Consider the following 19,497-nt stretch of genomic DNA (forward strand, 5'->3'; position numbering starts at 1 on the left):
AAGTAAAAAGCTGTCATTTAGCAGATGCTTTTATCAATATAGAGACAGACTTATTACAGTGAAAATCCCCTTGGAGTCCCCTTCTGAGTCAATAATAATGTAGAAACTAGATGTCATTCAGGTGGAGGTGTAGCAGAGCACCAGCAGATGGCGGTGTGAACACGAATGTACAGGTTTCCTTGCAGATGCACTAAAAAAGCTTGCATTGTGTTGTGTGTAGCGTGTGGCAATGCATTATTTGCTTTTTTCACTTATTCTTTTTGATTGCTGCTAGACTCGGTGCATGCACATTATATTTATTCTTCTCACTATAGATGCACTCTTACACACCCTGAAGATGTAATGTCATATATCACACATGCTTGGCGTGTTTACGCTTTTATAGAGCCGTCAAGGCAAAGTCCTTAAGTACAACTTGGCTAATACATTTTCCCCTGGTTTCACAGACAAGGCTTAAGCCTAGTCCTAGATTAAAATGCAAGTCTGAGCAGTTTCAACTGAAATAAACTTGCACTGATTGATCTTAAAATATATCATTGCCTTTGTTTTGTCTCAAGATGCACACCAGTAATGTTTTTTTTCTAAGTATGTTTATAAAAATTACTTAAATGCCCTAATTGAACTATGGACTAATCCTGGTTTAGCCCTGTCTGTGAAACCAGGCCTTTCTGATTTAGCAGTTATGCAGTTATTTCTACATTAGTCTTTTCCTTCTCAATCTAACTCCAGCTGTTTGCATTATTATGGTATTTTGGTGTAAGTTGGTGAAGGTTTCACTCATAGACAAATTTTTCAAATCATTTACATTTATGCATTTAGCAGACGCTTTTATCCAAAGCGACTTACATTGCATTCAAGTTACAGTTTTTTTTGGGATTTGTTTTTAATCCAACAAGTTGGATAATGCAGTGATGCTCAACCCTTTTGAGTCCAAGGCTCCCCCTACTGTCAAACACAAAGAAGAGCAAAACACAATGAATTTAATAACACAAAACACAATTCTGATGACACAATGAATTTGAAGGGATATTACTGATATTGTAATGAAAATGCTGAGTTTCAAACTTCATGTACAGAAACAAGGAGTGATAATACATTACAATAAACAATAATTCTAAATAATTAAATTACAGAAATTTCAGTGATGCTCTTCAGGGTTTGCAATATTTTTCCCAGTCATTTGTGATTACAGGAATGTTTTTGAATTTTTTTTACTCACTATTAGCAATTTTCAAATTTTTTTTTTTTTACTTTATTTAAATTATAAAAAGGTATATTTATTATAATAAAGTTGATCACTTAATTTTTTCATTAAGTTCCATTACCTTTCCAGGTCGATAAATCACGCTTTTAAAATTATCTTATTTTTCCAGGTTGCCCAAGACCACGAGGACTATGGTTCTTAAATAAAAATGAGTTAAGGAAACAGGAATAGGAAAGAAATTGAAAAGAAGAAGATCATTGGAGGTTTTACCAGAAAATACAAATTCAGTCGTTCTACTTCTAAATTATTTTTATAATTGTAATTTGGGAAATTTGCTACCGATTTCTGAGTGAAAAATGTTTTTATAATTTCTCTATTTTAGCTGACTGCAGTAGTACTGGTTCATCAAATACATCCATTTCCTTTTATGGATTCAACTGGCTTCTAATTTATCTTTGGAGAGATAGACACATTTTGTACTACTTTCACACTGTCCTAAATGCTACAAATCAGACACTACAGCAGGAGGATTTTTAATTTGTTTTATTGTTCTAGTCAACATCAGTGACGCATCAAGGACATGGGAGCAGAATCTATCTGTATGTCTCGCTTTAACCCACACAAACCACACTACAGTCCTGCTTGAGCTCTGTCACACAGAGCCTCTTCTGCCGTGACAATTCACCATCTGATTACAATGTGCAAGTGCCATTATGGAGAAATCATGGAGAATCTTGTCCACAAAAAGATGAAAAGACAAGGGACAAAACGGCAAAACAAAAAGACAGACTGCAGCTCTAAGTTCAAGTTCTCGCCTTGTATTTTAAAATGGCCAACATCTCAGCCCTATATTGATGATAATCTACGGTAAAACGATCTCACCAAAAAGGCTGCACACAGAAAACGAGTGAAGCAGAAACTAGACGATTCTTCACAGGAAAAGTGCGTGGTTTCTCCTCTAAAATGCTTAAGACTTCAGCAGAGATTCACTATGGAAATGCTTCCAGTTGTGATACATTAACATTGAAAAGATGTTCTTAATAAAGGAAATAAACAAATCAAATGTTTACAAATCAAAGAAAACAGTCTTTTTTTGCCCTGGCAATCATTTCCATGCACTTTACTTAAAGTTTAGTGACAGGACAGAAAAGCGCTTTATTGTACAGCAGTGCGACTCAAGAGTTTCTAAGGATCAGCGACGGTTTTGCGGCCGACGCAAGAGGCTGCAGTACAGGCTACAGACGGAGAACGAGTCCGCTTTGTTTCCACCATCTCTCAGAGAGAACACGGCCAGGCCGACTAGCTGCCTTATATCACACACACAAACATTCATACACTTGTGCAATCATATGAGAGTGCACACCTGGCCACAAGGGTCTGGCCACAGTACAAAAGCAAACCACTTGCTACATTAGATTAGAAACCAAAGCAAGTACGCGTCTTCAATCGCACAGACACAGTCGCTTCAGAAGGACAAATATTATAGAAGGTACAAAAAAATAAAAAACACAAAAGACAGTAAATAATACAAACGCACATGCTATTATGCTGCGGTTTGTTCCTGGGCTCCGTTTTCATCTATTTCCATTGCACCGTTCGGTTTCTTTTCCTGTTCCTTTTCTTGCACCGCCTCCTTCTAGAAAATAAAGACACACACACAAAAAAACAACATTAGATAGAAGACAACAGATATCTGGCGGTTAACTGTTTTGTGCAGTGACTACGAGCTAGTAACCGTTGACACTTACTTTGGCGTCTCTCTCTGCAAACTTCTGGAACATGTTGGCGTAGAGGCGTTTGTCCTTCTCGTGTTGCTCTTTGATATGTTTCTGGCAGAGCATCATCTGGCTCTTCGCAGCCTTATTGGCTGGATACAATTGAGTGACACGCTGGAAGTCTGCTCTCGCCCTGTCAAACTCCTTCATGTCGACCAATGCCTCTCCTCGCCTAAACAAAGCCTTCTCGTTATTTGCGTCCAGCTCCAGTGCCTTTACACAAAGAAATACAGAAAGCAAAAAGAAACCAGGAGAAATAAGAACATTCTGGCAGAACGAAATGAAGGTCTCTTTTTAATATTACCAGCAAATTAGGATTCAAGAGTGAATATCAGTGAAGAGAAACGGCATTACTTTTTGCTTTTTAACTTGATAATGATGAAAAAAATATGTAAACTAAAATCAGAAATGCTAAAACAGAATGTTCAGATAATGTTAAAAAAAATTGAAATAAATAGCCAGAAATATTAAAACACACCTGGAACTTATTACATGCTTATTTACATTAATGATTGTTCTCATTAAATAGACATTACAAACGTAGGGTCATTTATTAACGTTTAATGAATCTCACAACTTTATGTATTCACTTTTGCAGCTCTTCCATATGACTGTATGCATGACCATAAGCATAAAAAATGTTTTTCGCTTCCTACCTTGTCACAGTTCTCGAGGGCAGGGTTTGGCTCGTGCAGCTTTAGGTAGCACATTGCTAGGTTGAGATGAGCAGCCAATCGCAACGCTTTGGCTTTCTCTTCGTCCTCCGGCTGCATGCTGGACTCGTGCTCCAACCAGGACACAATGCGTTTGTACTGCATAGCTGCCTGCTTGTATTTCCCCTCCTGCGCAAACAAAACACACTCCGATTCTATAACAGAGTACTATTAGATTAAAATGGGATGTATGAATGCACATCAGTGTGCATGACATTTCCGCTACCTTAAAATACTGAGTTCCTTTCTCTTTGACGATGACACTCTGTTCTAGTTTCTCAGTCGTGTTCATCTCCCAGGATTCTTTGGCCTGTGTAAGAGAACATGGCATCTTGGGCTCATATCCGATCATGACAATGACTGTGTAAAGACATTACAGCCTAACTGATCGCTTACAGACTGTAATTAATCTTAAAGCACGATTCGTTTTTTTTACTTTAATTAGAAAACACAGTGTTATATTACATACCCACAAGTTCACTAAAATATAAACCTCAATAACATAAAATCCCCTTATACTAACTTTTTCCTGAATAACGCAGGAGTGAATTCTGCTGTGTGCTGCTTTTATTTAGGAGGAAACACTGACCTTCTCAAAAGCTTTCAATTTGATTTTATACTGCAACGTAGCATTAGGTGGAATGTTGAATTTGTCGCTGCCAGCAGTTCCAAAGCCATATCTGAGATTGATGCACACACAAATAAATCAACAAAAACAAGGACATCAACAGATACTTTGCGCAGGTGTAGGAAACGTGCGTTTACTTTGGTTTGATGGTGAAGAGTGCCTCTTCCCCCTGCTCCATAGCCTGCAGGGCTTTCTCCACAGCTGGAGGCAGACCCAAACCCTCTCCATCTCCCACCTCAAACTTCAGCTCACGCTCATCGAAAACGCGCTCCTCGTGACGACCCTCCAACCACACTAACCCAAAGAAACAGAAAAATTAACTACAGCAAAGGGTGCACTAACCCTTTAATAATTCACTGGAGAAAGCTATTTTTGAGTCAACTATTTCTTTAAATTACATCCGCTTCTGATAACATTTGCTTTACTCATTCGGTGGACCCTTGTCGACTGACATAGATTAATTGCTCTTCATTTGCTGAGTGTTGTAGGAATAAGAAGAGTGTTATACCTTCCACAGATGCACCCTCATTTGGCTTTGTGTAACCCTCCCCCTTAGTGATGATCCTGCGAATAATTCCACCATCTTCTTCATCTGTGATGTCCTCCCCGTGAAACTCAAACAACTCCACCTGCCAGACAAACGAATGGACACATCAATACACAAACTCCTTACAGTCATGCAATTTTATATTCAGAATATCCTGTTTGCATGCATCTGGACCTCACCTGGAACACAAGTGTAGCGTTGGGTGGGATTTTGGGTGGGTTGCCAGCAGCTCCATAGGCATACTCAGGTTTACAAATCAATTGGCAGATCTCGCCAATCTTCATCGTGGCCACACCGATGTCCCATGCTTTGATCACCTGACCTGTGAGAAAAAGCAAATAATGCTTTAAAATGATTGATTTGCATGCCAGACAATCTTTATCGATTCTGAATTTTCTAAATGCATCATGCCCTGCAATTCCCACAATGCACATGATTAGGTTCAAGATGGTTTAAAGTTGGCATGAAATAGAAATTAACCGTATTTTCTAAATGCATACGGTGAACAATTTGTGCATCAAGGGAACCAGGGTGATGATAACTTCCTGGTTAGCCAATAAAATTACGAAATCACTAATGTAAGAAATGGCAATGATCTGACACTACTTACACTAAATTGCTACTTGGACTAATCACAACAGGTGTTCTTTCCATATAAATTAGAGTGTCAACAACCTGTTTAAATGTCAGAGAGGGTAGATAAACATTCAATACACTTAACTCTCATAACACCCACCTTTGCCCAGCTCAAAGGAGAACTTCTCTCCTCGATCACGGCTGGAGTCGAACTGTGTGCCATCAAGCTGCGTTCCAACATAGTGTACCAACACTTTATCACCGGTCATAGGCAACTCGGTGCCTGTACCCTCCTTCTTGACCATCTGTAGAAGAGAGAGAGATTAATCATCAATCTGTAAATCACACTGCATTACACCTGTGATCTGTCAATCTTCAAAAGACCACAGACAGAAAAACGTTCATGCCTAATGCTTACATTTATAATATATTACTCAAAAACAAGTCAATTTAAACTATGTCCGTATATAGTAAATTACTTTGAAATTGCATAGGTGTGCCTTATTGCATGTCATAATTACAGCTCACTCAGACTAATATTTCTCAAATGCATTGCATTGAAAGTCTTCAATTATCCCAAACAAGTAATTCCTGTCTGAATGACTTTCCATCTGAAAACACCAACCTGAAAGAAGTTACCAGAAATGACATGCTGACCTGCATGTGCATGCTCTATAAAACTGCCACTCATTTCATTACATAAACGTGTCACTTCTATATAGATACAAAATGGATAACATTTGAATGTTTACTTGACATTACACGTGGCTAATCTGTACAAATAAAAAATGCAACATTGCAACACACTTAAAAGTAAAGTAAACAAAAAAATTGATTTCTGTCATCATTTATTCGCCCTCATGTTATTCCAATCATGAAAGACACAAAAAGCCGTTTTAGACATGTTGACAATATCAGTCACCATTCGCTTTCGTTAAGACCAGATGAAAGGCAATGGAAGTGAATGGTGACCGGAGCTAACAACAGCTAATGTTTTGTCTAACATCTCATTTTCTGTTGCACATAAAAAAAGAAAGTCAAATAAGTTTGGTTAGACATTCAAATAATTAAATTATGATAAAATGGTCATTTTAGTAGGTGAACTGTCCCTTTAAGCTCGACAAGCTCGCTGGAAACATCTAACGTTAGCAATGCTGCAAAATTAGCAACAGGCTGTGTTTGAAAGCAGTTAACAATTTTTAAACAAACGAAATGCATTTATTCACATTTTAGTGCATACAGCTGCAGTAAAGTGAGCTAACAGAGGGAAATGTTGTCTAAAATGCACTCCTCCTTTCACAGAGTCAATGCGGCTCATTGCACTGCAGTATTTACCTTTAAAACACCTCCATCTTTCTTCGGGGTGATGTCTTCGCCCTCGATGGGGATGCTACAGCCTTCATTCACCACCTCTTCTGCAGTCATCTTTGATTTAATATGAAAATTAACCTTACAGAAAACCTTACAGAGTGTCTCTCTGCAGAAATCACTGGAGACTCGACGTCTGCAGGGCTAAATGGGATTAATATCACTATTGGGAATGGATTTTATGATCCACAGCTTGAATTTGACGGTTCGTGCTCGTTAAATGTAGTTTTTGAGTCCGCAGACGAGCTGTGCGAGGCGTTTATATAACATTCGCTGGAAACTGACGCGACTCAGCGAACTTTCCAGAGCTGCGAGAGCGAGGAGCGTCTAGAACTGAGTGACTGACTGAAACCTTAGGCACCGTCCCTAAACTCGTAACTACAGTCAATAACGAAGAGAACACTTGGTTAGCCATGTTTTTCTGGTCAATTATTTTTTTTTAATCTTTATGCGTGCCAAACAACGTAACAACTTGTAACAAGTATAGAACAACAACTAAAAATATACAAAATAAAACAAGACATATATAATAAAAGCAGTAACAATAAAATAAAAATCAAATTTTAACTTTTCAAAGATTCTGTTTTTTTTTAATGGCCATTAAAAACAAAACATAGGAATTATAGTCTATACCAGACTGACTGATAGTAAAGGATTCTTATTTAACAGTAGGCGCGTTACACTTAAAATTGCGCAAATTGAAAATACGCCTAATGGAAACGCATCAATTTTGCAAAAACACCCATATATCGCAAAAAAGTTTTACACTTGCTTGAGGTGGTCGCGCACGTTTCTGAAGCAGCTCTCCGCACTGCTTTTGTAAAAATACATGCACACGCCTCTTTCGATTAAATATAGCCAAAATCTGTCAAAATCCCAACAAATTCCATTGCCATGACTTATCGCGAGAGGAAAAGTTACGTTTTTGTGTCGCAAAATACCTCTTAATAGAAACGCGGTCATTTCGCAATACTTTTTTATCGACATTTATAAAATATCACAAGTATTGCGCAAATCTGTAATGAAAACGCGCCTAGTGTTTAAAGAGAGCCTGTATATGTAGCTGTCTACTACACCGCTTGATGATGTTTATAACTATACAGTTTCCCACTATATACTGTGTTGTAATATAAAAGAATAATATACTTGTGTTAAAAATACTCATTTGTATTTAAACTATGCACTTTCAAATATATATATAAAAAACTTTAAGTTTATAAGAATGATAAAAGTACATAACAAAATTATTAAAAATAAAATAAAAACTGAAAGATAAAAGTATAAGCTAAATATGAATAAATACCATAATAATAATAATAAATTAACAGTGAGATCATAAAATACAATAGTATAAATACGATAAAAACAGACGACTTCAAAGAAAACATAACTCATGTTTAAATAAAAGCTTGTGATAATCAACGGAAGACTTTCTAGAGTTTATTTCGGTTTTCATTAGAGAGTAGAGTTTGACGCTGATCCCTAAGCGCTAAGACGTTTTCATTGGCTGAAGCAGAAGACTGGCAGGAAGTGTACGCTGTCTGATCTAGTTTTTCTTTCATATGAAATAACAGGTCATATTTATTTGTTGCCATCTGTGATCTCAATATAATTACACGGGGAAAGCGACAGATTTACATATGAACTTAAGTCATGTTCTGTTGGCTCTGTGAGGAGTTTATTGCCATATGCAGGACCTGATCCTGATTATATGACATGGAGAGCAAGAGTAGCCCATCCAGGAGAGCTTCATGGAGGCCCTTTACACTGCTCTGGATCAGGGGAAAGTCGGTATATTCGAGAGTCCCACTGGCACGGTCAGTCTGTGCATGAGATCTGTCTCATTTAAGATGACAGTGCAGGCCTAAGCTTTCTTGTGTTTGATCCTGCAGGGAAAATCTCTGAGTCTTATATGTGGTGCACTGACATGGCTGAGAGACTATGAGGAGCAGAAGAGACAGGAGGCTGCTAAACTTCTGGATGGACCGGAGAAGAAGTGTGATGCTGTGAAGAACAGCTCCAGCCAAGCATCAGAGCCGGACTGGGTGTCTGAGTTTGTGCAGAAGAAAGCAGAGAGGGACACTGTCAACAAGTTAAAGGTATGAGAATTATTATGTGCCTCTCACAGTTCATCAGACCAAGTCATGTGTTTCTAAGCAGGGGTTTCCAACCTAACTAGAGAAAAGCAGTGTAAAAAATAATCAAATATTTTAATAAATAATACATATAACAGTACAGTACAATAGCAAGTGAAAAATGTCTAATTGTAATGCATAAAAAAAAAATATTTACAATATATATATATATATATATATATATATATATATATATTAGGGTTGCACGATACACCGGTGTGACGGTAGTATCGCGATACTAAAGCTTAAAAATACCTGTGGTGCCATTGCATTTGTTAAACGGTAGTATCGTCCATACGGTAGTAGTACCGTAAGATATGTTGTATGCACGGCAGTAACACTGTTTAAAACATTCATTTGAACATGCATGCCAGCAGAAACATTACAAGTTGTTTGCGAAATGTCTTTCTGCTGTGCTGTGTGTAGTATAGTCTGTCTATAGGCTACACTTTATATAGGATTGAGTGTTTCCCGATGCTTCGGTTCAGTTTGCAATGAGAAGTACTTGCATGTTGTTCATGCTGCAGTTTAACAGAAGAAAGGGTCTGATGTCAGCAGCTCAAGCATAACTTATTCAACATCATAATATCTTACAAGAAAGTATTCTCACAGTTTTATTCATTTGACCACTTCTAGAACAGGTTTAATTGTTCGTTTCTGGAAGCATCTTTGAGATCACGAATGCAATTCCATTCATCAACATAGCGGCTTTGCACTTTGTTCTTTGATATATATATATATATATATATATATATATATATATATATATATATATATATCCTATATATGTGTAATATATATATATATTACACACACACATATATATATAGTGATGATATATAGCCTAGCTGCCTGTTAAATTGCAGGATGGGGGTCCCTCACATTATAAATAAAAAATAAAAGATAAATATAATAATACATCTAACAGTACAGTGCTAGAGTGAGTAGAAATTGTAATTGTTATGTTAAAAAATTAATATATTCTAAATATTATTTTCAAATAATATTTAATTTAATTATGTATGAATGGTGTCTTTATATATTTAAAAACATCTAGCTGACTTTTAAATTTTAGGATAGTGGTCCCTTGCTTTACAAATACAAAAATGACAATAAATGTATTTTACTGTAGCTGAACTCACTCTCAGCTGGCTCAGTTTGTGCACGAGGTGTTCGCTTGGTTAACCTGGGCTCCAGACAGGTAAACATGCACACACAATTGTCATTGTGATTCTTTTATCACTATTAATAAATGACACTAACAATAATTGAACATATACCAACGTTTGGGGTTTTAAGACTTTTTTAGTGTTTCTGAAATAAGTTTCTTATTCTCACCAAGGCTGCATTATTTGATAAAAAATACAGTAAAAACAGTAATATTGTGAAATATTATTACAATATTGTATTTTAAAAAATGTAATTTATTCCTGATGCAAAGCATCATTACTTCCGTGTCACATGATCCTTCAGAAATCATTCTAATATACTGATTTTGCTGCTCAAGACACATTTCTCATTATTATCAATGTTGAAAACAGCTGCTGCTCAATAGTTTCATGGAAACTATTTTTTAGGATTTTTTAATGAATGGAAAGTTCAAAACAACAGCATTTATTTGAAATAGCATGTTTTTTTGTCACTTTTGATCAGTTTAATGCATCCTTGCTAAATAAAAGTATTAATTTCTTAAAAAATAAGTCTAAGCTTTTAACAGTAGTATACTGTATAATTATATGATCATTCTATAATCAGTTTTAACATGATATAATGAGTGTCTATAACAAATTTTTTTTGCTTTTTAATTAACTTGTAAATGTTAGATTTTTAAATGTTTTTGTGGAAAATCAGTGCTGCCACAATACAAGGCCAATTTTCAACAATAATTTCTTACGTATCCATAAACGGGCAATTAGATGTTTGTCATTTTGCCGTTTTTAGAACCTATGCATTAATCCAGAGGTCGTCCGGCTCGGAAACGTCCAAATGATGAACGACCGCTGTTTAGAAATGCAGAAAAACAAACACGGTCAGAAACATCATCACAATCTCTGCCAATTCAAACTCTGCTGATTTCAAATGACCCAGTGTTAACATAATCAGATGAGAATGACATGAGCTAAATGTGGAAGTTCTGACCTCCATCTGCAGAGAAACGAAAAAAGGCATCAGACTCTGAGACGAAACGGCGATGCGGCGTTGCCAAGGCGACGTGTCCCTTCTCGGGTTTTGAAAGTTTGATGGCGATGAGGGACGAGGTGCTGGTGAAGTCTCTTGTGCTACCAAAGCTGCATTTATTTGTTTTAAAAATTCAGTAAAAACAGTAATATTGTGAAATATTATTACAATTTAAAATAATTATTTTCTGTTGTAATGTACTTTAAAATGTAATTTATTCTTGTGATGCAAAGCTGAATTTTCAGCATCATTACTCCAGTCGTCAGTGTCACATGATCCTTCAGAAATCATTTTAATATGCTGATTTGTTGCTCTAGAAACAACCTTTCCTTTAATGTGAAAAGGAAAAAAGCATAATGAAAGGTCATTCAAAATGAAATTGAAGTCTGCTAGCTACTAAAGTAATGTTTTAGACATCAGGTCACACTATCGTTGTGATTTAATGTAAATATCAGTGTGTTGTATGGTTGCAGAAGTCGACTGAAGGCCAAAAATCTGATGTACATCAAACAGATCCTCTTTGTGCTGGAGGGACTTGTGCGCACACTCGGAGGTCAGCTGTGTGGCAGATTGTTTTGTTTGTGTATTTTATCTTGGTCCATCTCATTTTATCTAGCTGGTTTATTGCTGTGGTTTCCTGTTAACAGGTAAAGTGGGTCAGAATCCGAACACTCAGTCCTGCCAGCCAGGTAAACAAACACAACCAGCACGCAGAGCACAAGAAACTTTTCACTCCTAAATGTTTTCTTCCTTCATAAATTGTTCTGATTTTGAATTCCTTTACACAACAGGAAGTGAGCTGCTGATCATCATTGACTTCCTGTTTAAGGCTCAAGTTGATAACATAAACCTTTATAAGGTACTACACTGACTCAGTATTATTTATATACTATTATATTTATGATTATTTAGTAATATTTTTAATTAGTGTTTATTTTTACATTATATTTTCATTCTCCAGTTTTAGTTTTATTATTCATTTTTATTTTTTAAACGATTCTAATTATCTTTATTTTTTATTTAAGTTGTAGTCATTTTAATAATTCATCTTAAACATACTTTGTTTCAGAGCCAGTGCAACATTTCTCATTCTAATTTGGGTTTAAGGTTTCATTTGTCATAAAATATTTCAATTTTATTTTATTTCAGCTTTATTTCAATTAACAAAATTAACAATAACACTACACCAACTTTATTGGTTAATATTATACGTAATATATACATATACTATGTGTGTGTGTATGTATATATATATATATATATATATATATGTACAGTGCCCTCCAAAAGTATTGGAACAGATAGAATTAACAGATTAAACTGAAAAAGACTTGATATTTAGTTGCAAATCCTTTGCTTTCAATAACTGCATCAAGCCCATTGACATCACCAAACTTTTGCATTCTTTTGTGATGCTTTTCCAGGCTTTCACCGCAACCTCTTTCAGTTTTGGGGGGTTACTCCCTTCAGTCTCTTCTTTAACAGGTAAAATGCATACTCTACAGGGTTTAAGTGTGGAGATTGACTTGGCCAGTCTAAAACCTTCCACTTCTCGCCTCTGATGAACTCCTTTGTTGTTTTGGCACTATGTTTTGGGTCATTATCTTGCTGCATGATGAAGCATCTCCCAATCAGTTTGCATCTTTCTGTAAATTGTCAGACAAAATATTTCTGTAGACTTCTGAGTTAATTTTGCTGCTGCCATCATGTGTTACATCATTAATTAAGATTAATGAGCCTGTCCCAGAAGAAGCGATGAAAGCCCAAGCCATTACATTACTTGTGTAATGTGTACTATAATGTACACCTGTGTACACTGTGTTTCAGATGAGCTTGTATGTTTGGGATCATGAGCAGATCCTTTCTTTCTCCAAACTTTAGCCTTTCCATAAAATCAGTCCATAAAACCTTGTCCCAGAATGTTTGAGGCTCGTCTCCTATTCTTCTTGCTAATGAGTGGTTTGCATCTTCTGGTGTAGCCTCTGTACTTTTGTTCATGAAGTCTTCTGCGAACAGTAGATTGTGATACATTCACCTCTGGAGGTTGTTGCTGATGTCACTAACAGTTGTTTTAGGGTCTTTCTTTACAGCTGTCACAATGTTTCTGTCATCAACTGCAGATGTTGTCCTTGATCTACCCGTTTGGTGTGTGTTACTTAGTACACCAGTGGTTTCTTTCTTCCTCAGGAGATTCCAGATGGTTGTACTTGCTATTGCCAATGTTTGTGCAATGGTTTGATTGATTTTTCATCTTCTCTCAGCTTCACAATTGCTCTCGTTTTTCACCCATAGACACGTCTCTGGTTTTCATGTTGGTTACACGTCTAACTAACTATAAATGCAGTCTGCACGGATCTGAAACTGAGCGCAGACATTCAGTGCTATTTATTGTTTGAATAATCAATTAATAGGACACACCAGGGCAACAAAACACACCTGTCAGTCACATGTTCCAATACTTTTGGTAACATGAAAAATGGATGGGTTCAAACAAAAGGTGCTATTTTCTAAGTTGTGTCAGATCCAGATGAAAATACCTGTAAATAAAAGCTGAACTGTTAATATCTCGTCTCATATTCATCTTTTGATGTCAAACCCAAATGTTTTCAGTCTACAGCAAAAATAAAGGAATTGGCCTTACTGTTCCAATACTTTTGGAGGGCACTATATATATGTTACTATTTATTATTCTTATATATGTGTGTGTGTGTTTATTTTAGTGTACTACACAGACAGTTATTTATATACTATTATATTTTTATGAATATTTTGAATTAGCTCTTATTTTCATCTTTAAGTTTAATTTTAAAATTTAAATTCATTATTTAAATTTTTTTAATATTTATTTTTAGCTTTACTAAAATGACAAACTAAAATTAAAATAATTTAACAAACTTATTTTATTTCAGATAGCTGCCAATGCAGAATTCTCATTTAGGATTTTTATATATACAGTGTGGAAAAAAATTATTTGATCCCCTGCTGATTTTGTACATTTGCCCACTGACAAAGAAATTATCAGTCTATAATTTCAATAGGTTTATTTGAACCATGAGAGACAGAATAACAAAAAAAAAGTTATAAATTGATTTGCATTTTAATGAGTCAAATAAATATTTGATCCCCTATAAATCAGCAAGATTTCTGGCTCCCAGGTGTCTTTTATACCGGTAAGGAGCTGAGATTAGCCTCCCTTTAAGAGAGTGCTCCTAATCTCAGTTTATTACCTGTATAAAAGACAATCTGTTCACAGAAGCAATCAATCAATCAGATTCCAAACTCTCCACCATGGCCAAGACCAAAGAGCTGTCCAAGGATGTCAGGGACAATATTGTAGACCTACACAAGGCTGGAATGGGCTACAAGACCATCGACAAGCAGCTTGGTGAGAAGGTGACAGCAGTTGGTGCGATTATTCACAAATGGAAGAAACACAAAATAACTGTCAGTCTCCCTCGGTCTGGGGCTCCATGCAAGATCTCACCTCGTGGAGTTTCAATAATCATGAGAACGGTGAGGAATCAGCCCAGAACTACACGGGAGGGTCTTGTCAATGATCTCAAGGCAGCTGGGACCATAGTCACCAAGAAAACAATTGGTAACACACTACAATTGGTGAACCCCCTGCTCAGGAAAGCAATATTTTTTTCCCCACTGTATGTATCAATGTTACTGTATATTTATAAAATGACATTGGTAGAGTCCTTAATGTGCTTTAATCTATTTTTTGAAGGTTCATAAATATTTTGAGAAGAGCATGATCAGCCAAAAAGTGAGTACGAGAACACATTTATGACACATTTTAAAAAATGAACACAAACACACACAGATGATCCATGTCTTGTGTAGCTGTTTGGATTTGTGGAGAAATACGAAGGCAGTGGTGTAGAGACACACTCTGGATCTACAGGTACAGTCCGGTCTCAGTCAACAGTTACTTCCTCATACACCCTGGCTTTGCACAGAGAAGCAGTGCAGATTTGATGTTCTAGATGTTTCAGAGCAGCAGATGGCAGTAGAAGACAAACCAATCGTGGCTTCTCCAATGATGCTGGTTGAAAGTTTCCTGTTGCCCTCACTAATGCCAACAAAGACGGACGAGTCGTGATACAAAGGCATAAGTGAATATTCGTTCACATTCACATGGATACACATGAAATTGTCTCTCCGACATCATTCTCCTTTCTTCTCCAGCATGTCTTTCTCAGAGCAGTCTGAAGTTTCTCTTGCTGAACGCCGCATTTCACACAGATCATCCAGGAGTGCAGGGCCGTGATCATCGCTGGGGGAACCATGCAGCCCGTCAGCGCACACACACACGCACACTTCACAAGCACTGTTGGACACAGTGACACAGCTGTCTCAGTTACATAACCTTAAACGGACATATTAAAGACTCTCAGTGTATAGAGCATTCTCTCTGCATTTCTCTGAAAGCAAGACTGATTTTGTGTTCATGTTTTGCAGGTTGCTGATTTTAAAGAGCAGCTTCTATTTTCCGCCGGGGTCACAGAAGACCGTATTTTAGAGTTCTCATGTGGTGAGTTTATGGTATTGTGCATATTTCTTCTTGCTATCTTTTGCAATGTTGCTTATTATGTGTGTAACTCTTGCGTAATGGCTTCAGGTCATGTCATACCCCCGGAGAACATCCTACCCATAGTCCTTTGCGCCAGCCCCTCAGGACAACAGTTGGAGTTCACTTTTCAAACTAGACACGCCACAGATGGTAAAACTTACATGAGCAAATTAAAACTACCACAGATGGTTGCAAACAAACACAACACAAATCTGCTTGTCTTAGATTATGGCCACAAAGTATCATCAGTTGTACACTTATATATGAAGTATTGTTTTATTTTGACAAACTTAACTTTAAAACAAGAACAAATAGTTGTAAATGGTATATGAAAGCACGTTTTTCATTGGAATTAAGTTGATTTTTGTGAGCCCCTTGGCAGATATTTATAATTGTAGATAATTTTGTATCATTACTTCACTTCATCTTGATACATTTATCAGAAAACAAGACTTCTTATCTTATGTCATGTTTGCATCTACCTTGATTTAAGAATTTTTAGACATTTGACAAAAATACTGAGGAAGAACATCACTTTTGTGCAGTGTGATCAGAAGGAGCAGTAAAAATGATTTCATATCTTTAAGCTACTTTTTTGTGTGTAAAATTAATTAAAAAGTAACATATTGATGTATTCCCTTTAATTTAATTCCTTAAATTTTCTTTATTTGGTCTTAAAAAGGTTTTTTAAAAGCCTTTAAATTACCTTTATAAAATTGCAGAAACCTGATATAGTGAAATTTGAAAAAAGTTATTTTAAGTTGTAATAATATTTCACAATATTACTGTTTTCACTGTATTATTTGTCAAATAAATGTAACCTTGATGAGCATAATAGACTTCTTTCAAAAAAAATATATATAACCCCAAAATATGTTTATACCTGTTACCTGTCTCAGATGGAGGAGACGGGCCGTGTTCTCTCAAACCTCTGTAACATAGTGCCGGGGGGCGTGGTCTGTTTCTTCCCCTCCTACGAATATGAGAAGAGGATTCTGGGACACTGGGAGAGTACTAACGTCCTACAGAGGCTAGAGTCAAAGAAGAAGGTACACTACCATGCCAAGTCAATTTATACATGAGTTAAGATGCTCTTTGTGTGTTTCAGATTTTCCAGGAGCCGAAAAAAGCCAGTCAGGTTGAGCAAGTGCTCAGTGACTATTCCAAGTGTATACAGGTGTGTTAGTGTGTGAATATTACTATACTAACAAGTAAATTAGAAAGCGCTGCAGTGGAAGTGGCCAGACAGGGGCGTTGCTATTCTCTGTAGTAGGAGGGAAAATGAGTGAAGGAATCAACTTCTCTGACGACCTGGGCAGGTAGAACTGTTCAGAATCACAATCCATATTATTACTGCAGTATGTATACTGTAAGCAGTATGCATAAATACTAAAAATGTGCCATATACAATGAAGCACACTACGACATGACGACAATATAGAATATTTCACTGCATAAACAATATAGTATATGTTACTATTATTTTCATTAACTGAAACTAAAAAAACATTTAAGTTAACTGAAAAACTGAAACATTTCGATGTTTTTTCAACAGAAAATTTTATAAAAATGAAAAGAAAATATTATAAAACTTAAACGGAACTAAAATACTAATTAAAAATATGAATAAATACTATAATATTATATTAATGATACTAAAATTTAAAAACAATTTTATTAGTTGGCAAAGCAACAGGAAGAAAAAAAAACATTAATAAATACTATAATACTATATTAATTATACTAAAATAACACTTATACTGCTTCACTTACTGTTTTTTAATCTTAGTATTTAGTGTATACGGTAATGTTACATGAATGAACAATGATATATGAAAATATCTATGAAAGCAAGTTTTTGTTTAATTGTTGAATGAAACACTTTGCATCTGTGCTTGTGTTTAGATGTATTGTTATGGTTGGAATGCCGTATCCCAACATAAAGTCACCGGAGCTGCAGGAGAAGATGGCTTACCTGGACAAGAACATGGTGAGACTTCCTACAGGATGATGCATTTGGGAAAAATCTGCCATTTCTAACTCTCTCCCTTCTGTTTCAGCCTCACGTTGGTGGTAAAAGTCCTGGGAAGGCACTGATTGAGAATCTGTGCATGAAAGCTGTCAGTCTATTGGTAGGCGGAGCCCCGTACTCCTGTAATCCAATGCTATGTTTAACAAAGGGCACACAAATACAGTTTGTAATACAAAAAGACATGGTCTGATTTCAGAATAGCCTATTAGCATAGTACTTTTATGATTTTTCTCCATATAAGACTAGTATGCAATCTGCTTTCTAACAGTCTTTGAGATGAGTAATAGCTCAGTTTCTCTCCTCACCTCACGCAGGTTGTGCGATCCGTCATCGTGGCGATTACGCATGTATTGTTCTGTGTGATCACCGGTACGCTGCAGAAATTTCCCGAATGGATTCGATCCAGCACGCACACACACACGACATTTGGTCCTGCCTTCGCCAGCATCAGGAGGGTAAGCGTACTGTGCAGTATGTGGTATATACTGTCTACTTTTTGGTTTTTAATTGTACACGAAACAGCATGCAACAAATTCAAACCGTAGTATTGTGGTCAAATGATTTTTTTATACAGCAACTGATTTATCTCAGAAATTAATATTTTGCATTTTCAATCCAGTTTTTGTTAAAATGTCTTAATATTTGAGTAGACTAGCAAAATTCAATAAAAGTCAATAAGATTCAAAATTGGCGTTGATATCACTTCCAGTTCATTCATCATAGTGGAAATGGAGGGTGAAGTCAGGCACATTGCATTGTGGGATACCATGTGCTCTGCTGTACACTCTAGCTCATCCACTAATTCCATGCATACTATGCACAGTATGCATCAGGGATGTGATCTTTTCCAGATTAAAATGGATTTTTGTATCTTGTAAATAGTTTTCCGTGAAAAGAAAAGCTCTATGGTTTAATATTTGAAATCAATAACTACTAATACTGTAATTCTTATTTCTTTTTACAGAACAGAAAAATTACAATACAGTCTTTATTTCTTTGCTTTCATATCTTTCCAATTTTGCCATAAAACCACTTTACAAAATACAAAAATTCATAGAAATATGGAAAAATCACATCCCTGATGCATACTGTACATTTATTGATTTAATTTGTATACTTTAAAAATTATTTTAATTATCATATAGCTTTATTATTTAAAATTGTTGTAATTTTATAATAATGAAATAAAAGTATTTTAAAGGAAATCTTTTCTGTTCTTAGCTGATCAGTTGCTTGATGCATTCAGCTTCATTTCTCAAATAGTAGACAGAATGTGATTGTGGCAGAGTGATAGAGAGGAGCATGTGAAGTGCGGCCGAGGGCTCGTGTGCGTCTCTCCAGCTGGGTGCTGCTTTAATGAGACAGACGTTCTCCAGCTGTGCTCTCTGTAAGCAGGTCTGGTCTAATCACAGGAAGTCGAGGATGACAGGATGAGGATGATTTGTTAGTCGTATGCTCCCTGTCTGATCCTTTATTTGATTTCGCAGTTCTTCCTGGAGAAGCGATAGAGACCGCCACTCTGAGGTCATCGACTAGACAGGGCCGAGCCGAGCCGAGCCGCGTGTGTAAAAATACTACGCTGTGTCCTGCATTATGGTTGTTTGTTGGACTACTCTGGCCTTGTGAATTATTGAGGCGGACTTCTGCCGCCTCTGTCCTCATGTTCTCTGTTTCAGCATGTGTTTTTGCTTCAGTTCTTGACTTTCATTTAATTAAAGCTGATTTTTACAAGACTGGATTGGTTTCTGTGTTTGTAATCCAA

At 36.3% G+C, this 19,497-nt stretch overlaps 1 protein-coding gene and 1 pseudogene across 3 annotated transcripts; one reads left to right on the forward strand and one right to left on the reverse strand.

The window, feature by feature from the left end:
• Positions 1-282: 282 nt before the first annotated feature.
• Positions 283-7,170, reverse strand: LOC306888358 (peptidyl-prolyl cis-trans isomerase FKBP4-like). Of its 2 annotated transcripts, XM_079446593.1 has the most exons (11): positions 6,779-7,170; positions 5,604-5,748; positions 5,047-5,189; positions 4,829-4,949; positions 4,458-4,614; positions 4,282-4,372; positions 3,919-4,002; positions 3,636-3,821; positions 2,953-3,192; positions 2,742-2,840; positions 283-945 (listed from the first exon to the last, which is right to left on the reverse strand). In XM_079446593.1, exons 1-10 carry the CDS (start codon positions 6,866-6,868, stop codon positions 2,748-2,750), a joined length of 1,350 nt encoding a protein of 449 aa, XP_079302719.1. In that variant the 5' UTR covers positions 6,869-7,170; the 3' UTR covers positions 283-945; positions 2,742-2,747. The 2 variants fall into 2 exon arrangements, with proteins under 2 accessions (XP_079302719.1, XP_079302718.1); XM_079446592.1 differs by lacking the exon at positions 283-945 and having other exon boundaries at positions 1,731-2,840.
• An 863-nt stretch (positions 7,171-8,033) lies between these two features.
• On the forward strand, positions 8,034-19,354 carry LOC306888702 (ATP-dependent DNA helicase DDX11-like; annotated as a pseudogene). The gene is made up of 21 exons (XR_013785973.1): positions 8,034-8,042; positions 8,545-8,628; positions 8,704-8,910; positions 10,888-10,975; positions 11,098-11,215; positions 11,598-11,677; positions 11,772-11,813; positions 11,916-11,983; positions 14,858-14,896; positions 14,974-15,057; positions 15,131-15,245; positions 15,319-15,489; positions 15,592-15,664; positions 15,752-15,853; positions 16,603-16,752; positions 16,812-16,880; positions 16,928-17,022; positions 17,609-17,693; positions 17,764-17,835; positions 18,050-18,190; positions 19,223-19,354. The product of XR_013785973.1 is annotated as an ATP-dependent DNA helicase DDX11-like (transcript).
• Positions 19,355-19,497: the final 143 nt, after the last annotated feature.

Source organism: Barbus barbus (genome assembly GCF_936440315.1).
Source record: "Barbus barbus genome assembly, chromosome: 22".
Classification (NCBI taxonomy): Eukaryota; Metazoa; Chordata; class Actinopteri; order Cypriniformes; family Cyprinidae; genus Barbus; species Barbus barbus.